The 27,487-nt window shown below is 44.2% G+C and overlaps 1 protein-coding gene across 1 annotated transcript; it reads right to left on the reverse strand.

The window, feature by feature from the left end:
• Window positions 1-134: 134 nt before the first annotated feature.
• LOC110498132 (gamma-aminobutyric acid receptor subunit rho-1-like) lies at window positions 135-27,058 on the reverse strand. Its single transcript, XM_021574734.2, has 10 exons — window positions 26,943-27,058; window positions 20,631-20,687; window positions 20,294-20,400; window positions 7,732-7,799; window positions 6,779-7,002; window positions 2,742-2,824; window positions 2,464-2,604; window positions 2,095-2,247; window positions 1,641-1,837; window positions 135-917 (listed from the first exon to the last, which is right to left on the reverse strand). Exons 1-10 carry the CDS (start codon window positions 27,056-27,058, stop codon window positions 600-602), a joined length of 1,464 nt encoding a protein of 487 aa, XP_021430409.2. The 3' UTR covers window positions 135-599.
• Between the last annotated feature and the right edge of the window lie 429 nt (window positions 27,059-27,487).

Here is a 27,487-nt window from a genome sequence, read left to right on the forward strand (position 1 = left end):
TGTACATGAATAGGTCCATCTTTCTGAATGCACTGTACTGTACATCAATAGGTCCATCTTTCTGAATGCACTGTACTGTACATGAATAGGTCCATCTTTCTGAATGCACTGTACTGTACATGAATAGGTCCATCTTTCTGAATGCACTGTACTGTACATTAATAGGTCCTTCTTTCTGAATGCACTGTACTGTACATGAATAGGTCCATCTTTCTGAATGCACTGTACTGTACATGAATAGGTCCATTTAAGAGGCTGGGTCAAGTAGGCAATGTTCACCTCACAATTTATAATCCATATCTCAGTCTTTTGTCTTGAAAACAGAAACATGTTTTCTCTCTGCGTGGCCGTTATCCCTGTTAATGGAGTTACAGTGGTGTCCTGTTTTATATTCATGAGGGTATACTGTTGCAAAATGTAGCAAACGTTTTGCCCTGAAAAACGAAAACTCGTGTTTCTTATTGGACAAGTTCAGGTAGTCGATCCCTGCTTCAGTCAATTTTGTGCCGTTTGGTGCCTAATGAAATCAAACATGTTGTGCTCTAACTGCAGCATGTGGATGTGTTAGGGTAGTATGGTCCTTCCCCATTTGCCAGGCGTTAGGAGTAGATGGACCAGTAGATGATGTTGAACAGGACGTAGGAACCAGGGAAGACCATCCGTGAGTACTTGTCTATGGCATGGGTGTCTATCCAAATGTTCACATAGCCTGGCCTCTTTACCTGGCCCGTGAGCTGGGGATCCCCCAGAACCACCTGGGCAAACATCCTCTCCTGCCTGCCTCCGTTCTCCGGCATCCCATAGTTCCCTGCGCTACCATAGTTCCCTATACTGTTGACGTCCATGGTGGTGTAACCAGTGATCTGGGGGTCGTACATGGCGTCGTCAGGGTTTCCGATGCCACATGTACACGGCAACTGCAGATAGCAGGGAGTAAAAAAGAAAAAGGTTGAATTAAAGGACAATACTTTGAAACGGTAAAACTTAAGTGGCTTTAAATCTACTGATGTCTAATGTATTTAGTAATTTTCGAGCTTAGGGCTTGTTGTTCGTGGCCATCACTAACATTGATTTGCTGCTGCCAACATACTGACTCAACTCTAGCCACTTTAATAATGGAAAAATTGATGTAATAAATGTATCACTAGCCACTTTAACACTTGAAACAATGCCACTTTATATAATGTTTACATACCCTACATTACTCATCTCATATGTATATACTGTACTCTATACCATCTACTGCATCTTGCCTATGCAGTTCAGCCATCACTCATTCATATATTTTTATGTACATATTCTTATTCCTTCCTTTACACTTGGGTGTATAAGGTAGTTGTTTTGAAATTGTTAGGTTAGATTACTTGTTAGATATTACTGCATGGTCGGAACTAGAAGCACAAGCATTTCGCTACACTCGCATTAACATCTGCTAACCATGTGTATGTGACAAATACATTTTGATTTGATTTGATTTCCTCCTGAGGCATCTTATGTAGTTTCATTTCCACATGCCACAACATTAGGCAAATAGAGAAATATACAGCATGCAAAGTTGTTCACCAGAGGTAGTCCTAAAAATAAAAGTACACAGAAAAGCAGAAAAACATTTTATGTAAATGAAATGAAATAAACTGTACCCTCTCTCTTAGTTTCCTCTCTTTCCTTTCCTGCACGGTAGAGAGGTAGTTGACCGCGGCATACTCTATGACCGAGAGGAAGACAAACACGAAACTGACCCACAGGTAGATGTCCACCGCTTTGATGTAGGACACTCTGGGCATGGAGGCGTTGACTCCAGTGATGATGGTGGACATGGTGAGCACTGTGGTGATACCTGGACAGAGTCAAAAGACATTAGAGACAGTTACCCAGACAGATCTCCATTGAAATAGCTTTTTAGTCCAGGTCTTGGCTTGATCTTTTACAGTTGATGTCAATCTTTATTTGGGGCACTGTCGAGACCAAACAAACTTCACAATCACTGTTGGAAAGACACCAAGACTGTACTATATCTCAAATAAAACATGGAAATATCAATTTAGCCTAGAGCCAATAAAACATCCTGGTCCTTCTGGCAAAGGCCTTTCCTACCCAAAGGGACCCTAGCGGGGACGGCCCGGCGGTCAATCCAGAAGGAGACCCAGGACAGCATGACCATGAGGGTGGCTGGGAAGTAGGTCTGGAGCAGGAAGAAGAAGACGTGACGTCGCAGGGTGAAGTGGATGTACAGACGGTTGTACCAGCCTGAGAAGAAAAAAGAAACACAGCTGATATTCTACACAGAGCCAGTCCTTTTCACCTGTTTCCATTCCCATAGTGCAGGGGTCTGAAACTCACGACCAGCGGGCCAAATCTGGCCAGCAAGGCAATTTAATGTGGCCCACGGTCGTCTTTGTAAATACAACTATGGGCTATAACGTGTCTTTGTAATATCTAATCAATCTGTGACTTCAGGGTTACCTGTACTGCTATAGAAGGCCAGCTTTGTAGTGGTGTGAAACTTCTGGATAAGGAACTGGGATAAAGATATCCTCTCGTCTGTGTTCAGTGACTCGTTGCCTTTCTTCCAGTACAGCATGAGATCATCGTCCGTGTATGCATCTGACGAGAGAATGTTCAAAAACCCCAATGAATACCTCATATAAATATGATTGCTTATCTTTGATCATGTGATAAAAACATAATCAAATGTCATCAGAGATGTGTAGGTAAATAGTAAAGTTGAGAGGTGCACTCACAGCTCTCTATTTCCAGCGAGCAGGTCTGTGTGTCTAGAGGAAAGCGACTCAGGTCCATGTTGCACATGGCCGTGACCGTGACCCTGTGAGAACAAAAGTGGCATCAGAGCCTGACTTATGCCTGACCAGAATTTAATATGGATATAAAGTGATGATTATAATTGTGAATTGCTTTGATTGTTTGTGTTGCCTTTATGCTGAGCTGTAGCTGAAATGGATCAGTATGCCTATTATAAGCTCACTTGAATAGGGTATGAAACAGAAAATGCCAGGTATCAGAAGTTTTTATCTCAATATCAAATCATTTCTGGGCAACAATTAAGTACCTTATTGTAAAGGTTCTTCATAATAATGGCAAAAAAGAAAGAAAATTGCTTTTGAGCAAAAAACTATTTCTTATTAAGCCATACTTTTGCTAGGTCTGAGCAGAGCGGGAAAGGGCACCAAAGCAGTGCATTAACCACAGTTAGGATTGTGGTGCGGAGATCAATTCACCAGAGTGGAGGAGCCTGATGGGAGTGATATTGTAACCTGAAAACTAGCTTTTATTGGGAGAGAAGTTTGGAACTCTCTTTGTTATTGGTCTATTAATTTATGCCGCTTGATGATTTATCACCAAGCAAGTCAAAACTCCACCCATGCAAAACCTGCTGATTAGAATGTCCTATGTAGAAATAACACTGATTACATTTTTCATACTTTGAAAGTGTTAGTTTCATCAGCTGGTACAAAACACAGGAAAACAGAATTTTGAATCTACCGGGCCTTTAACAAAAAGTATTTGTAGTTAAAATAATTTAACAAAACATTGTTGTTGGGGATTGAGACTGCTTTTCCAATGTCAACTCCATGTAGGTGATCTAGGTCTAATTGCTAGGAGTCTACAGAATGTTATATCCGATGTTTCTGAAGGTTACATGAGGTCTCTATTTGGCGGCTGTCTTGTTTACAATTGGACTGGTGTTGATTAAATCTGTTCAATGAAGAACACTGGCAAGGGAACGGAAAATGTTTGTCATGCAGTCCTGATTATAACTGTGTTGTCCACCTGTCTCCTTAAACGGCTTAAACGGCACTACACGGCTGATTCAAATGATCAAAGCTTGAGTTGGTTATTTGAATCAGCGGTGCAGTGGGGGGGGGGGGGGCGATGAAACAACTGAGGGAAGCGAAGTGGGTGGGGGACCGTTGGGCAACACAAGCATAGATACTTCAGCTTTATAGCCCCTGTAATGTGTCTGGGTTTACCCTTCTGTCTGTGGCAACACTGCAGCTCCATTGTACGCGTTGCGTTGCCATTAGTGTTGCGTCAATGTGACATTCTAAATGCTACACAGAGACGTTTTCTCACCACCAAATATGGTAGTGAGAGGAAGACCAGTCATGGGCAGTGGGAGAGGATGGGAGTAGGTAAAACTGGCCCGACATTTAGCACATTTTCTCATCGATGAAACATCTGATCTCAATTAATATTTCTGTTTCCAAAACCAGAATATAATACGAATCCAGTGCACATAGTTTCATACACTTGAGGCTTTGCCAAAGTAAAAAAAAAAAGCCGTTGTTTAAAAGGAGTGCAATGCCAAATTTAATTTGTGCACACGCACACTTCACAGAGGTGTTCCATAACAGAAATTCACATTTTTATAAACTTTTATTTGTTTAGGGTAGCCCAATTGAGACCATGGTCGCATTCCCAATGGTGTCCTGAGTACAAACATTTTCTCATAACAGGAAAAACTATTCACATTACAATTAAAACAAGATTAATACTAATAACCACAAGGCACAACCGCAACACAACTATTTTAACAAATAAACCACTACAATCAATCGAAACAACTAAACTGCCCTAGTAGCACCAAGGAATCAATTTGAAAGGAATTTTGTAGGTTATTCCAACACTGGAGGGTACTAAAACTAAAAGAGGATTTACCTAAATTGGTCAAGACCAGAGGGACCTCAAGAGTTAAATCCTGCGAGCGGGTTTGTTTGCTCATACTTTTATACGTTAGCAACGAAGTTAGGTAAGTTGTAAGCTTGTGTAGTAGGGCTTTGTAAACAAAAAGGGAGTAATTCATTGATCTATGGGACTTTCATGGGGGATCAGCCAACCTTTTGATACAGGATGCAGTGGTGAGTATTAAACCTGTCACCAGTGATAAAACATATGGCACTACAGCATCCAAAGGTTTACGAGTAGTGGCTGCTGCAATCTGGTAAACGGTGTCATCCTAATCAAGAACTGGCAGGAAAGTTGACTGCAATCTGCTTTCTGCTACTTAGGGAAAAACAAGCCCACTTTAAATCTTAGCTTTTTAACTAGTTCAAAAGTATGTTTTTTAAACATGAAGTCTTTGTCAATCCAAATGCCCAGATATTTGTAGGCGGGAACCCGATCAATGGGAGAACCATCCAATGAATATGTCACGCCCTGATCTGTTTCACCTGTCCCTGTGATAGTCTCCACCCCCTCCAGGTATCGCTTATTTTCCTCAGTGTATTTATCCCTGTGTTACCTGTCTCTCTGTGCTAGTTTGTCTTGTATCTTTAGTCAAGTCAACCAGCGTGTTTTTCCCCGTACTCCTTTTCTATTCTCTTTTGCTAGTCTTCTCGGTTTTAACCACTGCCTGACTCTGGACTACTTTCCTGCCTGCCTGATCATCTTGCCTGCCCTGACCTTGAATCTGCCTGCCTTTCGGTACCTATTGGACTCTGATCTGGTCGCAACCTTTTGCCTGTACACGACCATTCTTGCCTACCCCTTTTTGGATTAATAAACATTGTAAGACTCCAATCATCTGCCTCCTGTGTCTGCACCTGGGTCTCGCCTTGTGCCTTGATAGAATACATATGTAGTCCATCTGAAACATTGAAGGACTACAGAAAAACATATATTTAGTTTTGCCTGAATTAAGTCCAATTTTTAAACAAACCAGGGCTTTCTGTAAAGTAAGAAGACCAGATTGCAGCTCTAACATAGCCTGGTCAGCAGTTGGGTCAATGGCATATATAACAGTGTAGTCTGCATTCAGATGAATATTACAAATTTTAACAGATAGACCAATATTATTTATATCAATTTATATCAATGGTAAAGAGTACTGACCCCTGTGGTACAGTTTTTGTGATAACCAGGAAACTAGACTTAACGCTATCAAAGATCACACATTTAGTCCTGTCTGACAGATACTTTTCAAACCACTTGCAAGAAGCCTGATCCAGGCCTATTTCAGTCAACCCCTGAATAAGAATGTGATGGTCATTGGTATTGAAGGCCTTGGAAAGGTCTATAAATAAGGCAGCACAATGATTTTTATGATCCAAGCAGTTTAACACATCATCTAAAACAAGTGTTTCCGCTGAAACCGTGCTATGTCCAGGTCAAAAAACGGATTTGTGCACATTAAGAACAGAGTGAGAAGTTTAAAAAGTTCTTAGGGAAAAGTTATTCAGAGATTCGAAAACTTTGGATAGGCAAGAATTTCGAAATTGGACCGTAGTTATCTAAGTCAGAAGGATCTCCACCTTTATTTAAGGTGAGGACATGCGCCGCTTTCCAGATCTTAGGGATAACGCCAGAAACAATAGTCAAGTAAAAAATAATGGTCAGTGGTTGTACAATTAGTGGTGCAGAGAGAGCTCCATTAAGAACACATGCTACAACATACCAATAGGATCTCGCTAGCTTGTGCTTGGCTTTTCCTACCTCCTTGCTTGTTCTGCACACAATGCGTTATTTGCACCCACTGTTAACGACACAGATTAACTTTCTTCGCAAAGTTGTAAATATCAGAGCATGTTTTTATTTCTCATTATTTCAATTCACAAGAAAGAATGAACATGCGAAAATTGAACCTCTGCAATTCTTAAGCTTGGATGCCCCCTTTGGACGTGATGCAATTTGTGCGCAACACAGGCAGTACAGCAGCTTTCATTGATTTCAAAGGAAGAATTTCCTCAATGGCTGATGGCTCCTGGCAATGCTGGATGCCCGATGGCTATAGTGTAGCAGGGCCATAACACTGTGGAGCTACCTCAGACTGTAAAGCACGTTGCCGTCAGGGTACACCCTCAGCATGACGTTGTCCGTGGTGGTGTCATGGATGAAGGACCTCTTGGAGTGGACGAAGAACATGTCAGGAACCCAGATCTTCTTGGCCAGCCTGCTGTCAAAGGTCATGCTCTGGTTATTGGTACTGGTGAAGGACAGGCGCTCGTCCTTCCAGTAGTGCCTCAGGTACAGGGTCATGGTGAAGTCCTGAAACAACACAGCAGGTTGGTGGGGGTGGTGGGAGTGGGGGTGTTGGTGGTGGGAGTGATTATGGTGGGGGTGGTGGTGTTGGGAGTGGCGGTGGTGGCTGTGTTGGTGGTGTTGGTGGTGGTGGGAGTGGCGGTGGTGGCTGTGTTGGTGTGTGTGGTGTGGGTGGTGGGAGTGGGGGTGTTGGTGACGGGAGTGATTATGCTGGGGGTGGTGGGGGTGGTGGTGTTGGGAGTGGCGGTGGTGGCTGTGTTGGTGGTGTTGGTGGTGGAGGGAGTGGCAGTGGTGGCGGAGGGAGTGGCGGTGGTGGCTGTGTTGGAGGCGGTGTTGGTGGCAGTAGTGGTGTTGGTGTTGGTGGTAGCGGTGGTGGTAGCGGTGGTGGGAGTGGTGGTAGTGGTGTTGGTGGTGTTGGTAGTGGTGGTGGTGGTGTTGGTGGTGGTGGTGGTGGTAGTGGTAGCGGTGGTGGTGGTGGGAGTGCTGTAGGACAATCACGCCTATTGATGAATGTGCTATTTGGATGCAACATAGGTACTGTATGTGTTTGGAGGATTCTACATGTGAGGTACAGTATCTGTTTGGGGAAAAGATTTTGCCTGGTCAAGCAGACTGATGGCTGTGCTCACGTTTCTGTTTCACAAACAGTATGTGAGCTATCGCGCGATCAGTCTCGTTCCACCAGGTTAGGAAAGATTACCCTTCACTGTGTAAAGATACTAAAATCCCACTCACCATATCCACTTCAGAGATTGTGTCCAGACTTTCAACCTGAACATCTACCCCAACTGGAATAGGGGGTCCTGTAATTAAATAAAATTGCATTGATAGAAATTTCAATGAGAGGTTAGATTTTCAGAATTAATTGACTATCCTGGACCTCTGTTCAAAAACCTATTTAAACATGTGCAGTACCATTTATCCTTAATTTCCTTCATTGCTATAATGGATACTTTAATTTAATTAAATGCATTTTATTTAACCTTTATTTAACTAGGCAAGTCAGTTAAGAACAAATTATTATTTAGTGATGGCAAAAAAAGGCAAAAGGCCTCCTGCGGGGATTTAAATATAGGACAAAACACACATCACGACAAGACAGACAACACAACACTACATAATGAGAGACCTAAACAACAACATAGCAAGTCAGCAACACACGACAACACACCATGGTAGCAACACAACATGACAACAACATGGTCGCAACACATCATGGTATCAGCACAAAACATGGTACAAACATTATTGGGCACAGACAACAGCACAAAGGGTAAGAAGGTAGAGACAACAGTACATCATGCAAAGCAGCTACAACTGTCATTAAGAGTGCCCATGATTGAGTGAATGAAGAGATTGAGATAAAACTGTCCAGTCTGAGTGTTTGTTGCAGCTCGTTCCAGTCGCTAGCTGCAGCGAAATGAAAAGACGAGCGACCCAGGGATGTGTGTGCTTTGGGGACCTTTAACAGAATGTGACTGGCAGAACGGATGTTGTACTTGGAAGATGAGGGCTGCAGTAGATATCTCAGATAGGTGGGAGTGAGGCCTAAGAGGCTTTATAAATGAGCATCAACCAGTGGGTCTTGCGACAGGTACACAGAGATGACCAGTTTACAGAGGAGTATAGAGTGCAGTGATGCAGTGATGGTGGGGGTGGAATGCTCTACTTTCTGGCTACCCGGATAAAGCACTAAATAAACTTCAGTTAGTGCCAAACACGGTTGCTAGAATTTTGACTAGAACCACGAAATCTGATCATATTACTCCAGTGCTAGCCTCTCTACACTGGCTTCCTGTTAAGGTAATGATTGATTTCAAGGTTTTACTGCTAACCTACAAAGCATTGCATGGGCTTGCTCCTACCCATCTTTCCGACTTGGACCTGCCGTACATACCTACATGTACGCTACGGTCACAAGACGCAGGCCTTCTAACTTTCCCTAGAATTTCTAAGCCAACAGCTGGAGGCAGGGCTTTCTCCTATAGAGCTAAATGTTTATGGAATGGTCTGCCTACCCATGTGAGAGAGGCAGACTCGTTCTCAACCTTTAAGTCTTTACTGAAGACTAATCTCTTCAGTAGGTCCTATGATTGAGTGTAGTCTGGCCCAGGAGTGTGAAGTGAACGGAAAGGCTCTGGAGCAACGAACCGCCCTTGCTGTCTCTGCCTGGCCGCTTCCCCTCTCTCCACTGGGATTCTCTGCCTCTAACCCTATTACAGGGGCTGAGTCACTGGCTTACTGGTGCTCTTCCATGCCGTCCCTAGGAGGGGTGCGTCACTTGAGTGGGTTGAGTCACTGACGTGATCTTCCTGTCTGGGTTGACGCCCCCCCTTGGCGGAGATCTTTGTGGGCTATACTCTGCCTTGTCTCAGGATGGTAAATTGGTGGTTGAAATATCCCTCTAGTGTTGTGGAGGCTGTGCTTTGGCAATGTGGGTGGGGTTATATCCTGCCTGTGTGTCCCTGTTCCCCGGACGTGCTACCTGTCCCAGACCTGCTGTTTTCAACTCTCTAGAGACAGCGAGAGCGGTAGAGATACTCTGAATGATCGGCTATGAAAAGCCAACTGACATTTACTCCTGAGGTGCTGACCTGTTGCACCCTCGACAACCACTGATTATTTTTATTTGACCCTACTAGTCATCTATGAACATTTGACCATCTTGGCCATGTTCTGTTATAGTCTCCACCCGGCACAGCCAGAAAAGGACTGGCCACCCCTTATATCCTGGTTCCTCTCTAGGTTTCTTCCTAGGTTCTGGCCTTTCTAGGGAGTTTTTCCTAGTCACCGTGCTTCTACATCTTCATTGCTTGCGGTTTGGGGTTTTAGGCTGGGTTTCTGTACAGCACTTTGAGATATCAGCTGATGTAAGAAGGGCTTTAAAAATAAATTTGATTTGTCCTATAAGGAGCAATGAAGGTAAATCTGATGGCCGAATGGTAAAGAACATTTAGCCGCTCAAGAGCAACCTCAACTGACAATCTATAAATTATGTCTCCGTAATCTAGCATGGGTAGGATGGTCGTCTGAATCAGGGTTAGTTTGGCAGCTGGGGTGAAAGAGGAGCGATTACGAAAGAGGAAACCAAGTCTAGATTTAACTTTAGCCTGCAGCTTTGATATGCGCTGAGAGAAGGACAGCGTACCGTCTAGCCATACACCGAAGTACTTGTATGAGGTGACTACCTCAAGCTCTAAGCCCTCAGAGGTAGTAACCACACCTGTGGGAAGAGGGGCATTCTTCTTACCAAACCACATGACCTTTGTTTTGGAGGTGTTCAGAACAAGGTTAAGTGTAGAGAAAACTTGTTGGACACTAAGAAAGCTTTGTTGTAGAGTATTTAACACAAAATACAGGGAGGGGCCAGCTGAGTATAAGACTGCATCATCTGCATATAAATGGACCACCACTCCCACCACCACCACCCCCACCCCCACCACCACTCCCACCACCACTTTGCGCTGTGGACCTTGAACAGAATGTTACTGGCAGAACGGGTGTTGTATGTGGAGGATAAGGGCTGCAGTAGATATCTCAGATAGGGGGAGTGAAGTCTAAGAGAGTTTTATATATAAGCATCAACCAGTGGGTCTTGCGACAGGTATACAGAGATTACCAGTTTACAGAGGAGTATAGAGTGCAGTGATGTGTCCTATAAGGAGCATTGAAGGCAAATCTGATGGCTGAATGGTAAAGAACACCTAGTCGCTCGAGAGCACCCTTACCTGCCGATCTATAAATTAAGTCTCCGTAATCTAGCATTGGTAGGATGGTCATCTGAATTAGGGTTAGTTTGGCAGCTGGGGTGAAAGAGGAGCGATTACGAAAGAGCAAACCAAGTCTAGATTTAACTTTAGCCTGCAGCTTTGATATGTGCTGAGAGAAGGACAGTGTACCATCTAGCCATACTCCGAAGTACTTGTATGTGTCATGTACTGTCATGTTGTGTCTTGTCTCTGTCCTTTCCCTTCACCCTGTCTCCCTCTGCTGGTCGTTGTTAGGTTACCTTTTCTCCCCCTCTTTCCCCCAGCTGTGCCTTGTCTCCTCCTAACCACCTTGTCACCCCTTTTCCCACCTGTTCCCTTTTTCCCTCTGATTAGGTCCCTATATCTCTCTCTGTTTCTGCTCCTGTCCTTGTCGGATTCTTGTTTGTTGTGTTTCATGCCTGAACCAGACTGTCGTCATGTTTGCTGTAACCTTGTCTTGTCCTGTCGGAATCTGCCGGTCCGTCTGAGCCTACCTATGTTTGGTAATTAAAGAAGCTCTGTTTAAGTTAATTCGCTTTTGGGTCCTCATTCACGCACCGTAACAGAAGAATCCGACCAAGAATGGACCCAGCGACTTCGGATCCTCTCCACTCAGCCGTCGGGATCCAGGGAGCGATGCTAGGCAGACACGAGCAGGAATTGTCTGCTGCTCGACATGCCGTTGAGACCCTGGCCACCCAAGTCTCCAACCTCACAGAACAGGTTCACCATCTCCGCCTCGATCCACCGGCCACTTCCAGGGCTTTCGAATCTCCGGAGCCCAGAATCAATAACCCGCCGTGTTACTCTGGGGAGCCCACTGAATGCCGCTCGTTCCTCACCCAGTGTGATATTGTGTTTTCTCTCCAGCCCTACACTTTCTCCAGGAGCACTGCTCGTGTCGCCTACGTCATATCTCTCCTTATTGGACGGGCTCGTGAGTGGGGCACGGCAATCTGGGAGGCAAGGGCTGAGTGTACTAACCAGTATCAGGACTTTAAGGAGGAGATGATACGGGTTTTTGATCGATCTGTTTTTGGGGAGGAGGCTTCCAGGGCCCTGTCTTCCCTATGTCAAGGTAATCGATCCATAACAGACTACTCTATTGAGTTTCGCACTCTTGCTGCCTCCAGTGGCTGGAACGAGCCGGCTTTGCTCGCTCGTCTTCTGGAGGGTCTCCGCGCAGAGGTAAAGGATGAGATTCTCTCCCGGGAGGTTCCTTCCAGCGTGGATTCCTTGATTGAACTCGCTATTCGCATTGAGCGACGGGTTGATCTTCGTCACCGAGCTCGTGGAAAGGAGCTCGCGTTCTCCGTTGCCCCCCTCTCCGCATCACTACCATCTTCCTCTGCCGGCTCGGGTGCTGAGCCCATGCAGCTGGGAGGTATCCGCATCTCGACTAAGGAGAGGGAACGGAGAATCACCAACCGCCTCTGTCTCTATTGCGGTTCCGCTGGTCATTTTGTCACTTCATGTCCAGTAAAAGGCCAGAGCTCATCAGTAAGCGGAGGGCTACTGGTGAGCGCTACTACTCCTGTCTCTCCTTCAAGATCCTGCACTACCTTGTCGGTCCATCTACGCTGGACCGGTTCGTCAGCTTCCTGCAGTGCCTTAATAGACTCTGGGGCGGAGGGCTGTTTTATGGACGAGACCTGGGCTCGGGAACATGACATTCCTCTCAGACAGTTAAAGGAGCCCACGGCCTTGTTCGCCCTGGATGGTAGTCCTCTCCCCAGGATTCAGCGTGAGACGCTACCTTTAACCCTCACTGTTTCTGGTAATCATAGTGAAACCATTTCTTTTTTAATTTTTCGTTCACCTTTTACACCTGTTGTTTTGGGCCATCCCTGGCTAGTTTGTCATAATCCTTCCATTAATTGGTCTAGTAATTCTATCCTCTCCTGGAACGTCTCTTGTCATGTGAAATGTTTAATGTCTGCTATCCCTCCTGTTTCCTCTGTCTCTTCTTCACAGGAGGAGCCTGGTGATTTGACAGGGGTGCCGGAGGAATATCACGATCTGCGCACGGTGTTCAGTCGGTCCAGGGCCACCTCTCTTCCTCCACACCGGTCGTATGATTGTAGTATTGATCTCCTTCCGGGAACCACCCCCCCCCCGGGGTAGACTATACTCTCTTTCGGCTCCCGAACGTAAGGCTCTCGAAGATTATTTGTCTGTAGCTCTTGACGCCGGTACCATAGTCCCCTCCTCCTCTCCCGCCGGAGCGGGGTTTTTTTTTGTCAAGAAGAAGGACGGGTCTCTGCTCCCCTGCATAGATTATCGAGGGCTGAATGACATAACAGTGAAGAATCGTTATCCGCTTCCTCTTATGTCTTCAGCCTTCGAGATCCTGCAGGGAGCCAGGTTTTTCACTAAGTTGGACCTTCGTAACGCTTACCATCTCGTGCGCATCAGGGAGGGGGACGAGTGGAAGACGGCGTTTAACACTCCGTTAGGGCACTTTGAATACCGGGTTCTTCCTTTCGGCCTCGCTAACGCTCCAGCTGTCTTTCAGGCATTAGTCAATGATGTCCTGGGAGACATGCTGAACATCTTTGTTTTCGTTTACCTTGACGATATCCTGATTTTTTCACCGTCACTCCAGATTCATGTTCAGCACGTTCGACGTGTCCTCCAGCGCCTTTTAGAGAATTGTCTTTTTGTGAAGGCTGAGAAGTGCACTTTTCATGCCTCCTCCGTCACATTTCTCGGTTCTGTTATTTCCGCTGAAGGCATTAAGATGGATCCCGCTAAGGTCCAAGCTGTCATTGATTGGCCCGTCCCTAAGTCACGCGTCGAGCTGCAGCGCTTTCTCGGCTTCGCGAACTTCTATCGTCGTTTCATCCGTAATTTCGGTCAGGTGGCAGCTCCTCTCACAGCCCTTACTTCTGTCAAGACGTGCTTTAAGTGGTCCGTTTCCGCCCAGGGAGCTTTTGATCTCCTCAAGAATCGTTTTACATCCGCTCCTATCCTTGTTACACCTGACGTCTCTAGACAGTTCGTTGTCGAGGTTGACGCGTCAGAGGTGGGCGTGGGAGCCATTCTTTCTCAGCGCTCCCTCTCTGACGACAAGGTCCACCCATGCGCGTATTTTTCTCATCGCCTGTCGCCGTCGGAACGTAACTATGATGTGGGTAACCGCGAACTGCTCGCCATCCGGTTAGCCCTAGGCGAATGGCGACAGTGGTTGGAGGGGGCGACCGTTCCTTTTGTCGTTTGGACTGACCATAGGAACCTTGAGTACATCCGTTCTGCCAAACGACTTAATGCGCGTCAGGCGCGTTGGGCGCTGTTTTTCGCTCGTTTCGAGTTCGTGATTTCTTATCGTCCGGGCTCTAAGAACACCAAGCCTGATGCTTTGTCTCGTCTCTTCAGTTCTTCAGTAGCCTCCACTGACCCCGAGGGGATTCTCCCTGAGGGGCGTGTTGTCGGGTTGACTGTCTGGGGAATTGAGAGGCAGGTAAAGCAAGCGCTCACTCACACTCCGTCGCCGCGCGCTTGTCCTAGGAACCTTCTTTTCGTTCCCGTTCCTACTCGTCTGGCCGTTCTTCAGTGGGCTCACTCTGCCAAGTTAGCCGGCCACCCTGGCGTTCGGGGTACGCTTGCTTCCATTCGCCAGCGTTTTTGGTGGCCCACCCGGGAGCATGACACGCGTCGTTTCGTGGCTGCTTGTTCGGTCTGCGCGCAGACTAAGTCCGGTAACTCTCCTCCTGCCGGCCGTCTCAGGCCGCTTCCTATTCCCTCTCGACCGTGGTCTCACATCGCCTTAGATTTTGTCACCGGACTGCCTTCGTCAGCGGCGACTGTTATTCTTACGGTTGTCGATAGGTTCTCTAAGGCGGCTCATTTCATTCCCCTTGCTAAGCTTCCTTCTGCTAAAGAGACGGCACAGATCATCATAGAGAATGTTTTCAGAATTCATGGCCTTCCGTCAGACGTCGTTTCGGACAGAGGTCCGCAATTCACGTCTCAATTTTGGAGGGAGTTTTGCCGTTTGATTGGGGCTTCCGTCAGTCTCTCTTCCGGCTTTCACCCCCAGTCTAACGGTCAAGCAGAACGGGCCAATCAGACTATTGGTCGCATCTTACGCAGTCTTTCTTTTCGCAACCCTGCGTCTTGGTCAGAACAGCTCCCCTGGGCAGAATACGCCCACAACTCGCTTCCTTCGTCTGCGACCGGGCTATCTCCTTTTCAGAGTAGCCTCGGGTACCAGCCTCCACTGTTCTCATCTCAGTTCGCCGAGTCCAGCGTCCCCTCCGCTCAGGCTTTTGTCCAACGTTGCGAGCGCACCTGGAAGAGGGTCAGGTCTGCACTTTGCCGTTATAGGCCGCAGACTGTGAGGGCTGCTAATAAGCGTAGAACTAAGAGTCCTAGATATTGTCGCGGTCAGAGAGTTTGGCTCTCCACTCAGAACCTTCCCCTTAAGACAGCTTCTCGCAAGTTGACCCCGCGGTTCATTGGTCCGTTCCGTATTTCTCGGGTCATTAATCCTGTCGCAGTTCGACTTCTTCTTCCGCGATACCTTCGTCGCGTCCACCCGGTCTTCCATGTCTCCTGCATCAAGCCCGTCCTTCGCGCCCCCGCTCGTCTTCCCCCCCCCCCCCCCCCCATCCTTGTCGAGGGCGCACCCATCTACAGGGTCCGTAGAATTTTGGACATGCGTCCTCGGGGCCGTGGTCACCAGTACCTCGTAGATTGGGAGGGGTACGGTCCTGAGGAGAGGAGTTGGGTTCCCTCTCGGGACGTGCTGGACCGTGCGCTGATCGAGGATTTCCTCCGTTGCCGCCAGGTTTCCTCCTCGAGTGCGCCAGGAGGCGCTCGGTGAGTGGGGGGGTACTGTCATGTACTGTCATGTTGTGTCTTGTCTCTGTCCTTTCCCTTCACCCTGTCTCCCTCTGCTGGTCGTTGTTAGGTTACCTTTTCTCCCCCTCTTTCCCCCAGCTGTGCCTTGTCTCCTCCTAACCACCTCGTCACCCCTTTTCCCACCTGTTCCCTTTTTCCCTCTGATTAGGTCCCTATATCTCTCTCTGTTTCTGCTCCTGTCCTTGTCGGATTCTTGTTTGTTGTGTTTCATGCCTGAACCAGACTGTCGTCATGTTTGCTGTAACCTTGTCTTGTCCTGTCGGAATCTGCCGGTCCGTCTGAGCCTACCTATGTTTGGTAATTAAAGAAGCTCTGTTTAAGTTAATTCGCTTTTGGGTCCTCATTCACGCACCGTAACAGTATGAGGTGACAACCTCAAGCTCTAAGCCCTCGGTGGTAGTAACCACACCTGTGGGGAGAAGGGCATTCTTCTTACCAAACCACATGACCTTTGTTTTTGGTTTTGTTCAGAACAAGGTTAAGGGTAGAGAAAGCTTGTTGGACACTAAGAAAGCTTTGTTGTAGAGCATTTAACACAAAATCCAGGAGGGGCCAGCTGAGTATAAGACTGTATCATCTGCATACAGTGGGGCAAAAAAGTATTTAGTCAGCCACCAATTGTGCAAGTTCTCCAACTTAAAAAGATGAGAGAGGCCTGTAATTTTCATCATAGGTACACGTCAACTGTGACAGACAAAATGAGAAAAAAAATCCAGAAAATCACATTGTAGGATTTTTAATGAATGTATTTGCAAATTATGGTGGAAAATAAGTATTTGGTCACCTACAAACAAGCAAGATTTCTGGCTCTCACAGACCTGTAACTTCTTCTTTAAGAGGCTCCTCTGTCCTCCACTCGTTACCTGTATTAATTGCACCTGTTTGAACTTGTTATCAGTATAAAAGACACCTGTCCACAACCTCAAACAGTCACACTCCAAACTCCACTATGGCCAAGACCAAAGAGCTGTCAAAGGACACCAGAAACAAAATTGTAGACCTGCACCAGGCTGGGAAGACTGAATCTGCAATAGGTAAGCAGCTTGGTTTGAAGAAATCAACTGTGGGAGCAATTATTAGGAAATGGAAGACATACAAGACCACTGATAATCTCCCTCGATCTGGGGCTATTCATTGACCACAGCTCAGCGTTCAACACCATAGTTCCCTCAAAGCTCATCACTAAGCTATGGACCCAGGGACACCTCCCTCTGCAACTGGATCCTTGACTTCCTGACTGACCGCCCCCAGGTGGTAAGGATAGGAAACAACACATCCGCCACGCTGATTCTCAACACGGGGGCCCCTCAGGGGTGCATGCTCAGTCCCCTCCTGTACTCCCTGTTCACTCATGACTGCACAGCCAGACACGACTCCAACACCATCATTAAGTTTGCAGATCACCGACAACAACGAGACAGCCTATAGGGAGGAGGTCAGAGACCTGACCGTGTGGTGCAAGGACAACAACCTCAATGTGATCAAGGCAAAGCAGATGATTTTGGACTACAGGAAAAGGAGGACTGAGCACGCCCCCATTCTCATTGACAGGGCTGTAATAGAGCAGGTTGAGAGCTTCAAGTTCCTTGGCTTCCACATCACCAAGACACTAACATGGTCCAAGCACACCAAGACAGTCATGAAGAGGGCACGACAAAACCTATTCCCCCTCAGGAGACGGAAAAGATTTGGCAATATTTTACAGCTGCAATCCTGACGGGTTGCATCACTGCCTGATATGGCAACTGCTCGTTCTCCGACCCCAAGGCACTACAGAAGGTAGTGCGTACGGCCCAGTACATCACTGGGGCCAAGCTTCCTGCCATCCAGGACCTCTATACCAGGCGGTGTCAGCCATCCTAGTCATGGGCTGTTCTCTCTGCTACCGCACGGCAAGCGGAGCTCCAAGTCAAGATCCAAGAGGCTTCTATACAGCTTCTACCCCCAAGCCATATGGCTACCCAGAGTATTTGCATTGCCCCCCCCCACCCCCCCCCACCCCACAATCTGCTGCTACTCTCTGATACTATCTATGCACAGCCACTTTAATAACTCTACCTACATGTGCATAATTACCTCAATTACCTCGACACCGGTGCCCCCCACACATTGACACATTGACTCCGTACCGGTACCCCCTGTATATAGCCCCGCTATAGTTATTTACTGCTGCTCTTTAATGATTTATTATTCTTATCTCTTACCTCTTTAGAGATCTATGGAGTGCTTGGACCATGTTAGTTTGCTGTTGATGTGGACACCAAGGAACTTTAAACTGCATTGTTGGTTAAGGGCTTGTAAGTAAGCATTTCTCTGTAAGGTTCGGCGCATGTGACAAATAACATTTGATTTGAGTTGGTGACAGGCAGTGGCTAAGACAGCAGATTTTCTGACTTTATACACTGCACTCTTTGAGAGAGGTAATTATCAAACCAGGCCAAAGACCCCTTGGAGACACCAATACTCCTTAGCCGGCCCACAAGAATGGAATGGTCTACCGTATCAAAAGAATTGGCCAAGTGCTTCAATAACCATTGATTCTATCACAAATAACGTCATGTATTGTGACTATACTATGTGTAATGCAATATACAGTAGTTTCATTCAGTCAGTGTAAGCCTAATACAAAAAATACACTACAATAAATTCAGCGCTGCATTGTCAGCCAATAAACTGGATTTGCTTGTGCCATGACGGGCTGGATTCTATTTTTTTTTAAAAACTGTTTTAACCTTCACTCTCCATCATCCGCCTTAGTACAGGAACACAATTAGGTCACAATGGATCACAGTTGCTGCAGCCGCAAACATCTGGATGCCTTTCCAATCTCTCTTTCCTAGATCTATTTTCTTTCTTAATAGGATACATTTTAAAGGAGGCCCAGAGGGGTCATTCATAGTGTGATGTTTTTTTAGACTCAGATTGCATTTACAGCTGTTTATTTTTATGTATTCATAAAACAAGACATACAGTGCCTTGCAAAAGTATTCGGCCCCCTTGAACTTTGCAACCTTTTGCCACATTTCAGGCTTCAAACATAAAGATATAAAACTGTATTTTTTTTGTGAAGAATCAACAACAAGTGGGACACAATCATGAAGTGGAACGACATTTATTGGATATTTCAAACTTTTTTAACAAATCAAAAACGGAAAAATTGGGCGTGCAAAATTATTCAGCCCCCTTATTTCAAAAGGGGGATACCTAGTCAGTTGTACAACTGAATGCATTCAACTGAAATGTGTCTTCCGTGTCTTCGGGCGCCGAGGGAACAGTGGGTTAACTGCCTTGCCCGGGGGCAGAAAAACTGATTTTTACCTTGTCAGCTCGGAGATGCGATTCAGCATATATACCTCTTTATTTAGGTTGATGGCATTACGTTGAAACAATTACGTTGATTCAAACATTATTTTACTATCAACATTGAAACAAGGTAAAATCAACTATGTCTAATCAAATATAAAATGTTACATAAGTTCAACCCCGCAATATATATATATAGAGTATACCCCCCATGAAAAACCCAGCAGCGTTGCAGTTGTTGACACAAACTGGTGCATCTGGCAACTACTACCATACCCTGTTTGAAGGAACTTACATTTTGTGTCTCGCCCATTCACCCTCTGAATGGCATACATACACAATCCATGTCTCAACTGTCTCAAGGCTTTAAAATGATTCTTTAACTGTCTCCTCCCCTTCATCTACACTGATTGAAGTGGATTTAACAATTGACGTCAATAAGGGATCATAGCTTTCACCTGGATTCACCTGGTCAGTCTATGTCATGGAAAGAGCATGTTTTGTATAATCAGTGTATATTGAATATAGGATGAAAAGATTTTGAACGTTTCCATGTGAAATTTCAACAAATGCATAGATCCAATTATTATGTTGAAATTACAGAAGATTTATGTATATCAATGTATTTCAATTTAAGTTTTACCCTAATTTCAATGTTTAAAACGCTGGTTGAAATGAAATGAAAACAGTACTGGTTGATTACTTTTAAAAATCCAATGTATTTTTCACACTGGTTCCACATCAAAATATGTTGACAAATTATGTTGAAACAACTTTGATTCAACCAGTGTGTGCCCAGTGGGATATGTCCTGTAATCCCACAACAGTAAATCCCCTGTACGATGACCATGAAACCACAAACACTCTGTCAACATCTGTGTTAAAAGAAAGAGTACAAATATAGGATCTTCATTTGAGACAGTTTGCTACAGCAGGAAAATAGTCCTGCAGCAACAGGAAATGTTAATTATTATGTGGATTATAATGAATGGACATTTTTTGTAGGGGTTCATGAAAATTCTTAGCAACAAAAGAGTGATCAAATTAAGATCCAACATCTGTACTAGCATGACAATATACAGCTTGCCATGTTATTGGTGTCATTAGGGCTTCTAGAGGGCTGAGCTGATAAGACCATTGGATAGATTGTCTGACCCTGTTTAAAGTTAAAAAGGAGTTTGTGTTGGTGCTCTAAGAAACATCAAAACAGCAAACACAACTAAAGGGAGTCAAAAACCCATTTGTGCATTACCATCAAAGTAATAATTAGTGTTGATGCAGGGTAGGTACAAAGCTTATGTGGAGCATGTTTTTCACATACTAAACCTGATGATTTTACTAGGTAGAAATATACACATTATATGACTCCTGTAAAGTCTTACCTCCAAATGCTGGTCTCATGGTAAAGTCATGGTCATCTATTCTTAAGAGCTGCTCAGATTTTGTCATGGGAGATTTTGTCATGTCTGGACCTCGTTTTAGGATTGGGCTGTAGTGAGGAAAAGAGGTTGTCTTTTTAGGGTTAGGCTGTAAGTTGAGGATCTCTTTTTTCAATGGGCAAAGACATGTTGTACACTGTCAAGTACGGTAGCATTTTACAATATCAGCTTTGCTATATTTACAATATCAAATGTATTGATAAAACTTTTCCTGTCATGCTTCAAATTGGCAAACCACTTTTGCAGATCAGTGTTTTGTACAATGACATTGAACTCTAACCTTGCGGTCTTGCTGTGAGCTCCTCCATCATCCATTCTTGATGTTTCTCTCCTGGATCTGTTGATGAAAAATATTTGAACACATCAATCAACAGCTAGTAAACTATACATATCTATATACACATCAATTACACAATACATAGCTATATACAGTACACATTATTACACTATACATCAAAAGAAAACATAAAACACGAAGAGAAAAACACAATCATATGAAAAAACAAACACATTCTTTAATAAAAAGGCCCTGTAACGTTGTAAATTGTTTTTAGGAAAGGAATAGTGACATTAACCTGGGCATAATGAAAAGATCACAAAATGATTTCAAACAGCTTCTGGTCAAAATGGCAAGATGAACTCCAGTATAGGTGATAGATATACAATAAATGACACAGGAGTGGCTCAGTTGGTAGCGCATGGCACTTGCAATGCCGGAGTGGAGGGTTCAAATCCCACAAGGGGCCAGTATGAATTCAAATGCATGCACTCACATTGCTCTGCATAACAGCATTGACGTAAGTATAAAATAACCTTTAATCTAACTGAGACCATTGTCAGGCTGAAATACAATGCAAGTTTTCTGCAGTTTAGCAACAACAACAAATAAATAATTCAAACAAGCAACAACCAGACAGTAGAAATGGTTGTTATCATGTTTTTTTATAAAGCTAAGCAGAAATGTGTCTTTTACTCTCAACTTGACTCAAGGAGCCAAATCAGGCTGATTCGTTGCCATTTTCATCCCCAAAACACAAGAAGGGCATGAGTGCATTCAGATAAACACTATTTCAAGAGAACGTCTCTTGTCAACGCTCAAAGGGATCCTACATCTGAACGCTTGTCGCTTTGATAGCGTTATCCAGGTCACGGCAGAAACATAAAAAATAATTACAAAAAATAGATTTTCCCCTAAAAACCCTCAACTGGATTAATGGGTGGCCTGCGGGCGAGTGCATGCTGTGACAGTGCCCCACAGGCGTGCATGGAGAGAGGAGAACAGCAGACAGCAATATTATCTACCGTGACAATCAGACAGAGAGCAAGAGAGAGTGCTGCTGGGCGCTAACCGGTGTGGGCTGATGGGTGATATTCCTCTCTGTCCTCCCCAGCAGCTGGTTGATAATCCGCTTGGCACAAATGTCTCTCCAATCCCCTCCAAGGGCCAGAGTCTAGAAAAGTCTGTCTGTGTGTGTGTGTATGCATGTGTGTGTGTGTGTGTGTCTATCTGCAGAACACTGCCTTGGGGATTCCTATCGTTCTGCTGTTGCTATACAGTTGCCTGCCTTTTCTGGCCTAACAGAGTCAACAACAGGGTCATTAATCAACTCCTGTTAAGTGCACATAACAAGGAAGGGCTCAGTTGAAAGTGCATCGCAGTTCACTGGTGCCAATTTAAACTCAATTATTTTTTGAATTGCTCTGTCCGGATATGGGTTTGCTCCAGTTCCGTGAAAAGGTTTCACAGCAGTCCAGTCATAACCAAACGTTGCGTTTCTCAGAAGCTGATTGTACTACTGACTGTTGTTGTTATTTTCATGCCATTCAAGAGGACAGAGAATGCTTTTCATATGAACTTTAGAGAAACAACTGTGGGGTGAGAAGTCGGGTTTAGTTTTCCATCAGTGTCTGTTAAGCTAAGACTGTCTGATACTGCTTTGATGGACTGTGTTCTCCTGTTGTTTTTTGAAGAGAGAAAATAAACACATGTTCAAGTCCGTCGCCCTATATGTTTATGGGGCCTGTTTCAAGTTATGTGTCGCTAACATTTTGGTTTCACTCACAGCAATATACTGTGTTCCAATGTTACAAAATGTGTGGCATCTGTTCATGACCATAACATTTCCAATCTACATGAGAGAAAAAGTGGTGATCTACAACAATATGTGTAACTTTGAAATAAAGGGCTTTTCATTTTCCTTGAAAATAGAATTGTGATTGAATATCTTAACACAATATTTTATTTTTATTACATTTTTTTGTTAAAGTAAAACCCACCTCAGTCTTCTCAAAACCTAACCCATTATTTTTCAGCAACACAATGCAACAAATGTTAATGCCAAAGACACACCAGAATGGCGTTCCAAGACGTGTTGAGTGTTCAAGTCTCAGTCCAGACTTAAATTTGCTTGAAAATCAGAGACAATGTTTAATTCTATTGGTGTCCATTAATGACTCCCAACCAAATTCAATGAGCGTAAGCAATTCTGACAAAAAAACGATGGATATACAGTACATGTACAGTGCCTTGCGAAAGTATTCGGCCCCCTTGAACTTTGCGACCTTTTGCCACATTTCAGGCTTCAAACATAAAGATATAAAACTGTATTTTTTTGTGAAGAATCAACAACAAGTGGGACACAATCATGAAGTGGAACGACATTTATTGGATATTTCAAACTTTTTTAACAAATCAAAAACTGAAATATTGGGCGTGCAAAATTATTCAGCCCCTTTACTTTCAGTGCAGCAAACTCTCTCCAGAAGTTCAGTGAGGATCTCTGAATGAACCAATGTTGACCTAAATGACTAAAGATGATAAATACAATCCACCTGTGTGTAATCAAGTCTCCGTATAAATGCACCTGCACTGTGATAGTCTCAGAGGTCCGTTAAAAGCGCAGAGAGCATCATTAAGAACAAGGAACACACCAGGCAGGTCCGAGATACTGTTGTGAAGACGTTTAGAGCCGGATTTAGATACAAAAAGATTTCCCAAGCTTTAAACATCCCAAGGAGCACTGTGCAAGCGATAATATTGAAATGGAAGGAGTATCAGACCACTGCAAATCTACCAAGACCTGGCCGTCCCTCTAAACTTTCAGCTCAGAGATGCAGCCAAGAGGCCCATGATCACTCTGGATGAACTGCAGAGATCTTCAGCTGAGGTGGGAGACTCTGTCCATAGGACAACAATCAGTCGTATATTGCACAAATCTGGCCTTTATGGAAGAGTGGCAAGAAGAAAGCCATTTCTTAAAGATATCCATAAAAAGTGTAGTTTAAAGTTTGCCACAAGCCACCTGGGAGACACACCAAACATGTGGAAGAAGGTGCTCTGGTCAGATAAAACCAAAATTGAACTTTTTGGCAACAATCCAAAACGTTATGTTTGGCATAAAAGCAACACAGCTCATCACCCTGAACACACACCATCCCCACTGTCAAACATGGTGGTGGCAGCATCATGGTTTGGGCCTGCTTTTCTTCAGCAGGGACAGGGAAGATGGTTAAAATTGATGGAAAGATGGATGGAGCCAAATACAGGACCATTCTGGAAGAAAACCTGATGGAGTCTGCAAAAGACCTGAGACTGGGACGGAGATTTGTCTTCCAACAAGACAATGATCCAAAACAAAAAGCAAAATCTTCAATGGAATGGTTCAAAAATAAACATATCCAGGTGTTAGAATGGCCAAGTCAAAGTCCAGACCTGAATCCAATCGAGAATCTGTGGAAAGAACTGAAAACTGCTGTTCACAAATGCTCTCTATCCAACCTCACTGAGCTCGAGCTGTTTTGCAAGGAGGAATGGGAAAAAATTTCAGTCTCTCGATGTGCAAAACTGATAGAGACATACCCCAAGCGACTTACAGCTGTAATCGCAGCAAAAGGTGGCGCTACAAAGTATTAACTTAAGGGGGCTGAATAATTTGGCACGCCCAATTTTTCAGTTTTTGATTTGTTAAAAAAGTTGAAATATCCAATAAATGTCGTTCCACTTCATGATTGTGTCCCACTTGTTGTTGATTCTTCACAAAAAAATACAGTTTTATATCTTTATGTTTGAAGCCTGAAATGTGGCAAAAGGTCTCAAAGTTCAAGGGGGCCGAATACTTTCGCAAGGCACTGTATGTTGCCCTAAGAGTTGTGCAAAGTTGGTAGAATCTTATTCGGAATTATTCACAGCTATAATGGCTACCAAAGGTGCTTCCACCAAATATGAACTCAGGTTTGAAGACATATGCAATCATTCAAGACCTCATAGTTTTTTTTATTTTTAATACATTTTTAAAATGTTCTATATGTTTCTTTCACTTTGAACATCTGGAGTAGGTTGTGTAGATTGGTAGAGGAACATCTGGAGTAGGTTGTGTAGATTGGTAGAGGAACATCTGGAGTAGGTTGTGTAGATTGGTAGAGGAACATCCCGTTTGAATTCCTTTTTAGAATACATTTTAAGACTGCGCAAGGGGTGTGTAGACTTTCACTAGCGATTGTAAGAATAGATCAAAGAGCCATGATCACACGAGAGTGAAATTGTGTCTAGAGGAGACATGGTTTGTGGGATTAGGAAATGAAAGGGCCTTTGGAATGCACTAAGTGGGTATAAATCACTCAAAGCTGATAGTAGAGTCCAAAGGCACCCTGCAGTTTTTGGATGGGAAAAATCATTATCATCTTCACTAGAGATTAACAGGTGCACAGTTCTGTTTTTAGCATTGTACTGTAGGACTCGAGAGCTCTTACATTTGAGGAATATTTCATATTTTGCAGGTTATTATTGTTGTGTATAATAACGTGCATTTTAATGTGTAGGCCTATATGGATGTGTAGTTTGATGTATTTATTGTATGTGTATTGTGGTGCTATAGAGGGATCATCTGAAAAAGAGACCTTGGTCTCAGCATTGACTCCCTGACAAAATAAAGGTTATCTAAAATAATATTTACATTTTTAATGAATCCGTAGGCAATATGGCCAGACAACATGTTATGGTATTTGCGATTAATTATATCTTGGCTAGAAAATGTACTGTCCTAAAGCTATAACATTGAGACAACGTCGTCGGTCTTAAGGATCGTACTCTTTTTAATTTTATTTTGCCTAAAATGACATACCCAAATCTAACTGCCTGTAGCTCAGGACCTGAAGCATATTATTAATACCATTTGAGAGGAAACACGTTGAAACTTGTGGAATTTTTAAATTAATGTAGGAGAATATAACACATCTGGTAAAAGATAACACAAAGAAAAAAACATGCGCTTTTTTGTATTTTCATCTTTGAAATGCAAGAGAAAGGCCATAATGTATTATTGCAGTTTAGGCGCAATTTAGCTTTTGGCCACTAGATAGAAGCAGTGTGTGTGCAAAGTTTCAGATTGATCCAGTGAAGCATGGCAATACTGGACAGTATTTTGTATCAAGTCTGCCCAAATGTGTTGAATTTGTCAATTTATACATTTTCAAGTACATAACTATAGAGAACATACAAAAAGTCTACACATTCCCAGGAATGCCATACATTATGGATCATTAGCTTATACACAAACTATCACACATCTAGATGGCCGGGCGGGGTGGGTGTGGAGCCAGAGACAGCAGGGGTTCAAACTGGAGAACCCAGTTCCTACATTTGAATATAAAAATATATTTTATCAAACAAAACTATGCTACATTTTATCTCTGGGACCCTCAGGATGACAAATCAGAGCAAGATTCCTGAATGTAGTACATTATTTACCTTCAGAGGTGAATGTATCAAACCAGTTGCCGTGATAAAAGTGTTTTGTTGTTGTGCACTCTCCTCAAACAATAGCATGGTATTTTCCACTGTAATTGCTACTGTAAATCGGACCGTGCAGTTAAATTAAAAATAATTTAAGCTTTCTGCCCATATATGACATGTCTATGTCCTGGAAAGTTTGCTGCTATTTACAACTGTCATGCTAATCACATTAGCTCAACCGTCCCGGTATAGAGACATTGATCCTGTAGAGGTTAAAAGCATCCACTGTAGTAGATTTGCCATTCAGCTGTAACATACTGTACTGTATGTAATATACGGTATGCCTCATTGCCACTTAATCTATCAGTTCCACATAATTGGTTCTATATGTTGTTAACTGTATGCACTTCAAAGTATTGGTTGACCCTAGCCTGGTCCCAGGTCTGTTTGTGCGGTCTTGCCACCTCCTGTGGTTGCTGACATGTCAAAAACAGATAGGACCAGGCTAGGTTGAGTTAGGGCTCCATAAATATGTGTCATAAACTGATCAGAATGATATTCATTCCATCCAATAGCGCCACATCCAGTCCAGCCACCCATGGAGCAACAACCACAACATCCAACAATAGAACATTATGAGATACTGGAATATAGGCCCCCTCTCTAAATCCCCTTTCTGAATAAGTCTGAAATCACCTGGTGGGGGAGCAGAACAGGTGAGGACAACAGAACATTACCATCACCAATACAGATTCACATTTTAACCCATGTCTAGATATAAAATGTCAATCAAAGGATAAATTCAATGCCATACATCCAGTCTATGTTATGTATAGATCCTAGGATGGAATTTGCATTTACCTGCTCTGTTTGTAGGTCTCCAGCTTGTCACCTCTTTGATGAGCTGATCTCCCAGAAACCCCCATGAGGCAGACGCAGAACAGCACCAACACAGTATCCACCTGCATGGTGCACATACCCCAGTAAACCACTCAAACTCCAGTCAAATTCCACACCCTACCAGGGCTAAAACCTTTCTTCGTGGGTCCTGGGACATTGTCTTCAGCAGAACAGCATCGGGGCCGGGGAAGAAGCAGCAGCTCTGGCCTGACCAACAAACATCCCACGGTGCTTAATCTCCACAGTGGGCAAAAGCAATTTTGACTAAACCTATAAATCCCTGAGCATCAGATGGCACAGATTTGATCCCTCCAGTGGCGGATGTGGCTCATTCGCTCTGCCCTGTTGTTCTACTCTGCTCTGTACCGCCCAGACCAATTCTCATAATGATGCGGCGTGATCGTTTGGGAGGTCAATGGTGGGAGATAGATACAGGATCTGGTTCCCACAGTCAGACACAGAGTCCCTGATGTGGAAGACCATGAAGTCCCTCAGCTGTGTGCCTA

Source organism: Oncorhynchus mykiss, chromosome 19, assembly GCF_013265735.2.
Source record: "Oncorhynchus mykiss isolate Arlee chromosome 19, USDA_OmykA_1.1, whole genome shotgun sequence".
Classification (NCBI taxonomy): Eukaryota; Metazoa; Chordata; class Actinopteri; order Salmoniformes; family Salmonidae; genus Oncorhynchus; species Oncorhynchus mykiss.